Here is a 7,818-nt window from a genome sequence, read left to right as displayed (position 1 = left end):
GTGATTTTTTAAAAGTATTATTAGTTGTTAACAAAAAAATTATAAAAAAATATATACTTAACGAAAAATTATCAAATTTTAAGTATAATAATATCTTATTTTTATAATCATACTTACAAAAAATTGCATCTAAATTCAATATCTAAGATATTTTTTGAAAATATATATTTACTGTTGGGTATTTTGGTTGTGTTTTTAAATTATGTGAAGCCATTTTTGTCGATATTAAAATTCGAGTATATATTTGTTCGCGTCTAAATAATTCCGGGATATTTTTTGTGGTTAACCCTAAATCCAATTCTTATATACATTGATTTGGGAGTGTACCAAAAATGTCAAAAGGACCATCTGGAATGTAGAGACTAGAGAGTAGACACTATTGTTGACAAAAGCATGGCTTAATATGATTTAGACCTATTGTAATATGGACGTTATAGTTTTAAATGCATTTTTATTTCAACTCTATCTTGGAAAACTAAATTTAACTGTCATCAAGGTTACAACCCACAAATAATAAAGATACACAATAATCGTTTAGTATAATGAATAATTTCCAGATAGAGTACAATGTACATTAAAACGAAAAAGAACCTTGGAATGCAGATCAAATATCTAAGTATTGGAGGGATAAAAAATATACCAGCAACAGATAATTGTGTAATGTCAATAGGACCAACACAAATCCATTTTGCAGTTTCAGTACCGAAAGCAACCGGAAGAGACTGTGCATATTAGATTGCCAATAGAGAAGGTAAGAGCATCAACTTGAGTGTTAGTGAATTTGCAAGACCAAAATTTCTGAAAAAAATTGAAATCTCATGTTACAGTAATGGAAAGGAAGAGGGTAACAGAATTGACCTGAAGCCCAAGAGCTCTATCCCCTTCAACACTCTTGAAGTCGTTGACGATGGCAATGCCCAACTAGAGTGTAACAGACCAAAGATATTAGCAACAAATGTATTGCACCCTCTTAACATCACATCATGACACTATGCTAAGTAATATTGTATTTTAACGACATACTCCAGCAATGCTGTATAGCAATGTCAGGACAATAATGTCTGATGTGAGTGTCCCAAACAAAGCCTGACCAGCCCACCTGCAGCAATAAAATTATTAAGAACTTGTCAAAGACAGTTCAATCATAGAAATGATGCTTTAGAAACAAATCAAACATGATCAAATCATGAATCAAGATCAGCAGATAGACAAAACAAAGCCAATGAATTAACTAAATCAGGTTATCAGTTAAAACTATAAAAACTCATAATCTACAAATATTATATAAGCAAAATGTACTCTACCATGGTAAACTGATTTCGTTTTAACTAAATTGTAAGTAAAACTTAGCCAAAGGACAATAAAAGTAAAAAAAAAAAAAAAGAAAAAATAATATGACACATTAACAATAATGGAAAAGAGAATGAGAAGAATTTAACAGAATATATGTATGACAGAAGTGATCCGCCCATGGCAAGGTAAAAAACTATGGGGAAGTCATGTCCTGCCTATAACAGAAATATTTTAGCAACTACCCTACAGGAAATTGATGCTATATAAGGGTATGTCTGGAATCAGGGTAAAAACGATATGATTTTTATGAATGAGCTCCATGTGTGTAATTATACACATCAAACTGGAAAATTTTTAATCAGATGGATCTCGAGACTAAGCGGTACCTACCCATACGTCTAATAGACTGAAGTGACAGGTTTTGTAAGTTGAAGGCGAATCTTCCATTTATTCTGCACAGCATAAATAGAAAGAATAAGTACAAAACCAAAGTTGTCTCATCATTTCATAATCTTAACTAACAAGTACACGTAAACAAAGCAATAAATTTTCAGCCGCCAAAAACTTTCGGGTTACTACTTTATAAACAGATTCAAACTTAATTTGTTTTCAACATGTTCAACTACATTTCAAGAATGTATACACGAGGCTCCCATCAGACTGCGCCCTAATTTACAAGGTTGTGCATTGTAGTTCACCCTCCGCATGAGGAGAGAGTTTACAAAAGTAGAAACAAGTTTCAAATAGCATCAAGACTGTTAAGAAACATATATATACGCGTCGTGTTGTGGTCAGATTTGGAATATAAGAACAGCATGAAGAATTAGAAATTCTGTGTAGAACAATTACACTTGCTTGTCATTCATTCTTGAACTCCTACTTCTCAATTTTAAATAAGTGAAGAAAATAAGTGTGAATGAAATTGTGGTGCTAATCAAGCTTTATTTATTAAATCTAATTGAGATCATTTTGTGCATTCATAATGAAAATTGAAACCCAAATTTGTAACCATCACAAGTCAACAAAAAACACAGAGTTGATTAACTCACTGATTCTTGAGCAGCTCCTTTAATACCAAGAAGCTGATTGATGCTTGAACCGTCTTTCGAAGGAGCCTTATCCGGTGCCTGAGACTTAACTGCTCAATCCCAACACCCCAACAAAGAAAGAAAAACATGACCAATTGAAAAAAGAAGATCAAAATGGTAACTCAAGAAAGCACAAATTACCATTATTTGTATCGGTTTCTGTTGCTCTAATAGTTAACCTCCTCCCTGAAATCAATTTTCACACAAAAACAACAAAACCATTAGACCCCATGAAGCCACAAGCACCAAAAAAGCCTAAAAATAACAAAATTGAGTGTCATTTGATTCATGAAAAACTAAACCTAAGCAAATTAGTGCATGTTACATAAGAACACTAAAAATGGCACTTTGCAAAACCCAATGTTGTAGTCTTTCAACAACCAAGAAAACCAGAAAGTGCTGTGGTGAGTCAACCTACTAGTGAATGAGAAAGGAAGTGAAGGCACCCTTGTTCTTGTGCTTGAGATTGTTGTTGTTCTTGGTGGAACTGAAACCACGTTGAGAGAAAGCAAAGCCATTATTTTAGGAAGATAGGAGCTTGTAATTCTGAAACTGAGGAAGTAGCTTCAAAGGTTCCACCCCCAGAACACTTTAGAATTAGATTACTGGGGGTGTTCTAATGCTGTAAGTGATAAAGGTTTTTTTTTTCTTTATTTATTTATTTTAGGTACATTAAATTAAACAAAGCTTTTAATGAAAGGGTAAGGTACTTTCAAGTGTACGAGATTTGTGGTGTTCATGATTACGTGGTATTATTTATTGGGTTAGACTACGGTGCTGAAGCAAATTTTTTTCAGCACCTGCTGAAAGGAAGTTATCTCGACACGTGTTATAGTTGTTGGTGCAGTAGTAGACATAGACTGAAAAATAGCAGTGGTGGCAGAAATTTGAATGGATTAATTATGGTATGGAATCCCATAATATGAAAGCATTAAGAAGTTATTATTTATTAATGTGACACATGTTTTTGTTGGTTTTTGTTGTTATTGGGTATGGGCTGTTTGGTTTTTGATGGAATTGGGTTGGGAATACAAAGTTTGGTCAGAAAATAAATATGGGCCACATAATATGATAAGAATAATAATAGAAACAAAAACAAAAATCGAAGAATAATTGTAATAATAAATTCAAAATAAAATAGTTAGGGTAGTATGTAAGAACAAGCTATTTATCTCTTTTGGTCAATTGGGCCTTCGATTTTGTGTGTGTAAAAGCTATTGAGTTTATTTTTTAGTGTGTCAGAAAAATGTTTAATAATAAAATAAAGGTATTAAAAAAAATTTAGAAGTTATAATTTATATATATTTTTATTTTTTACTTAAAAATAATATTTTTAACATAATAAATAAATAAATAATTACTTTTATATCATTTATACCCAAATACAGATATACAATTGCTAAATAAAAAATATTTTTACATGAGATATCTAAACATAAAATTACTTCTACTTTTTTTAAAAATCTTTTAAAAAAATATTATATTTTTGTAGAAGCTCACCCAAACAATTGTCAAAAAAATCAGTTCAGATCAAATAAAAATTTAGAAATCAGTTCATAACCAAATAAAAAATTAGAACCAAATAATTAGAAACAAGAACAAATAACCATAACCAAAACCCTAACCAAAAAATCAGAACCAGGAACATATAATCATAACCAAAAAGTAGATTAAAAAAAAAACCAGTTCAGAACCAAATAAAATTCAGTTCAGCATTATTTAAAAATTTTAATTTATTTAATTTAAAATTAAAATTTATTAAACTTGAAAAATTAAATATCTAAATAAATATTATTTTTTCAGAAAAATAAAAGTTATTAATTTCCTTTAATGCATAGAACAAAATTTTAAAACAAAATAACATGGGTTTTGAACACTATAGAACAGTAAGAAGCACCTTTTCCCTTTGTACCCTAAATCTTTAACTTCGGACATGTCTTCTCTTTTTTTTTTAAATATTATAACTATTATTATTGTTATTATCTATTTTCTTGGGTTTTATATTTTAATTGTTTATTATTACCGTAACAGTATTTTCACTATCCAATTTCATTTGTATGCCCAAAAAAATTTTTCATGGTCCAAAACGTTAAACAAAAAACGGATTTCAATGTCAAATATTATGTTCACGCGTTTTTGCCTTCAATAAGGTAACCTCCAATACTTGCTGGGTCCTCAAAAATAGGCCCCATTATTTAACTCCCATCGTTTACATGACATTATTATCATTTAACTAAATTTTGGGCAAACATCATCAACTGATCACCATCAGCTTTGGTGCATCAAATGTCGGCACTTTGGAGGCAACAAAAGCACGTGTCCTCCACTTCAAAGTGCCACATACTTTCAGCACCAGAAGAAAAAAAACCTTTTCAGCACCCTAGCAACGGCCAAAGCGCAACATCTACAAAACCTTTACCAACATCAACAAAACCTTTCCCAACGAACAAATACTTTAGTTAAGAATTAGGCCTAATTTCTCTTTGCAGTGAAAAAATTGCCAAACAAACTTTTCCCAAAAAACAATGTTAACACACCTAGAGTCTCTCACCCTTAGGCCTCCGTGTTTTCTCAGAGCCACAACTTAGTCCAATTCACAAGGGTTAGTTCCCACGTCATCGAATCAATTTTTTTCACAAACATAAGACGGAAAGAAGGCTACTTGCATATTATACAATGAAATGGAAGTCAACACCGACTTAACCAAACATAACCTTGCATTGTTAAGCATCCTACCTTTCCAGCTAACTAACCTCCCTTGAACCTTGTCAATACACATGATTTTTTGATTTACCAAACACAAAATGAGGAGTTTGAGCTTTTAAAAAGCACAAGCACATCTTCAAAAAGCTTTACCAAACCAAGCATAAATGTGTGGGCTGGAATGCGATGGGCATGGATGATGGGTTGGATTTGATGCTGGCCTTGCAATTTTATGCTAGAGAGAATAAATAAAAGGACCCCGAGCTTGGAAATAAAAAAATAAAAAAAAGTTTCATGACCAAAAAAAGAAAAATTTGAAAACTATTAATATTATTAAATATTAACTCTTTTTTAAAAATTTTATTTTTCACACAACCACCACTCCTTTTTTTGAGCATGCTACAAAAATACTACAAATCCACAATCCACATTCAAAAGATATCAACTTCATCACAATAAAAATTACAAAAAAATCTATGATCTAATTCAGTTATTCTATAAAAAATGCAAAAAATCATCACATGGTCAAAAGAGCTAATTAATCGAGCAAAACTAACTTGTGTTTGTCTAGTCTAACTAATCTGTTTAAACATGTGTCGAAATTTTAAATTTCATCTTTTGTATGCAATAATCTATTAGTCAAAAATAAATTTTTAAATAAAATTTTGATCTATAATAAATTATTTTTTTACCTATCAATCTGAAAAATATTATAAACAACTAAAACGAACTATTTTATTAATAGTAGAATATTATAATAATAAACACAGTAAATATTACATTTCTCCCATGAACAACAACCCCACAAGTCATACGTACATTTCTTGGCTGTTATTGCTTACTCAGTCTCAATCTTTTTCTACACAGTACGTATTGATGGAAAGTCATTAACAAATCCTGTTCATTATTTATAAAGATTGATAATTGAGAATTTAACAACTCTATAAGTCTATTTAATATATAATACTTATGCAGTTCAGTCCCCGAAGCAAAGAACAGTATTCCCTCCAATTTAGCATCATCCGTGGTAACGACAGGTGGCAGGCAAAGAACAGTGTTTCCTCCAGTATGCCTTGAAGCGGGAATTTTTCCGCGCAAATCCATCTCAAATTCAAATTCCCTCTCTTCCCTTTTACTTTTGGTGATTGAACATTAAGAAGCAACAAAAGCAAAGAAAACAAAACTTCAGGGATCTTCATCATCGCGAAGATCATCTTTTATGAGGGAGATTTGCTACTTGCAACTGAAGAAGAGGCTATTTTAGGACGAGATATCTCCACCATTTCAAATTCATTCCCTTTCTCCTCTTTACTCTCAAGTCTCACCAGATTTCAACTCCCCAAAACGTAGCTTCCACTTCAAAACAAACCCTAAACCCCTTGATACTCCAATTCTTGCTCCGCCATTTCACTCGGCACCTACAAGCTCAACATCTTGCTCCGCCCTTTATCTTCGTGTGACCTTGATTGGTGACTCTATTCATGCTATGTAGCCAAACATGGGTCAAGGAGAAGCTGTACCTATATCTCATTGTTGCATAAAAATCTAATATAGGATCTGTACTCTGAGACTCCTACGAAGAAATCTGACTTTGGAGATCACTGGAAGCTTGGAATCGAGGATGGTGCGAAGCCTCAGGTGTACAATGAAAAGCATGAGAAGCTGTTATCTGCTGTGGCTGGGGTGGGAGACGGTCGTGGTGGTTCATAGTGGTGCCACAGATTGTGTACATCCTGAGCGGCACAAACAGGGACGCGTGGAGTGGGTTCTCAATATAGGCCTTTGAGAATCTCTGGGGATTCGTTCGTCTCTCCCTTACATCTGCGGTTATGCTCTGGTATCAAAATTTAAATTAATTTATTTTTTGTTGTTTTGTTTTTTATTTTTATCGTTTGAAAAAAAACTCTCTTGGTGATCTGCTGCATGAAGCATATGAGAGACAACACTCATGTTTTGTATTAGTAGATCAGAGCCAAATTCTTTAAGAGGAGATAGTATTGTCTCTTCCTTAAGAAATTATGCTTTCTATATGTTAAGGAGATGCAAAAGGATTCGGATCTTCTGATGTTTTAAGTTGTGTTGCAATCTTTACCATTAAAAGATAAACATTCAATTTTAATGGCAAAAGTTGAAACATGACCAACAACATGGAAAGAGAATAGCATGAGAAGATCCAAATGCAGCAACAAAGAAAGGAAAGGAAACAATAATGTGTACTAGAGTGTTCTGAGTGTAGCACCTGTGATGCACGAACATGATAGTTGCAAAATCATTGAAAACTTTTGAAATGGTTATCTGGTCGTCTTTGACATTTGCTTGATTTCCATCATTTTGATTATTATTCCACCCACAAATTAGGACTAAAGAGGTGTCTCTTAGTGTTATTTTAATTATTACTCCAATGCATGTTGGCATGTGTGGTTTAGGATGAAAAAAATAAGATACTGTAATGGGGAAAATGGTAAACCCATAACCATTTATAAATTTTTTAACTGAAGGTTTGTTCTTTGCTTTGGAAATTAATGTACAATGTTGTTGTCAAAGTTGTCACCCCCTTTTCCAATTTGTTCTTTGTTATTTTTTTTTCGGTCTCATGTTAATGAATTTGAATTCTAAAACAATTTAGAGCATAGAAAACTTCATCTTTTATGAGCAGCAAGTGGAACATTGACTGTGCGACTTGAACTATTTGTAGTTGCCAAGACGAATAGAGATAGAGCTTCTTTGATTACTT

General features: G+C 32.3%; 1 protein-coding gene across 1 annotated transcript; it reads right to left on the bottom strand.

Moving 5' to 3' along the window:
• Positions 1-482: 482 nt before the first annotated feature.
• Positions 483-2,998, bottom strand: LOC107475314 (chlorophyll synthase, chloroplastic). The gene is made up of 8 exons (XM_052257901.1): positions 2,707-2,998; positions 2,523-2,567; positions 2,343-2,431; positions 1,695-1,745; positions 1,536-1,552; positions 1,024-1,099; positions 859-921; positions 483-722 (listed from the first exon to the last, which is right to left on the bottom strand). Exons 1-8 carry the CDS (start codon positions 2,897-2,899, stop codon positions 498-500), a joined length of 759 nt encoding a protein of 252 aa, XP_052113861.1. The 5' UTR covers positions 2,900-2,998; the 3' UTR covers positions 483-497.
• Positions 2,999-7,818: the final 4,820 nt, after the last annotated feature.

Source organism: Arachis duranensis, chromosome 2, assembly GCF_000817695.3.
Source record: "Arachis duranensis cultivar V14167 chromosome 2, aradu.V14167.gnm2.J7QH, whole genome shotgun sequence".
In the NCBI taxonomy this organism is placed as follows: domain Eukaryota; kingdom Viridiplantae; phylum Streptophyta; class Magnoliopsida; order Fabales; family Fabaceae; genus Arachis; species Arachis duranensis.
This window is presented reverse-complemented; position numbering and strand designations above follow the sequence as displayed.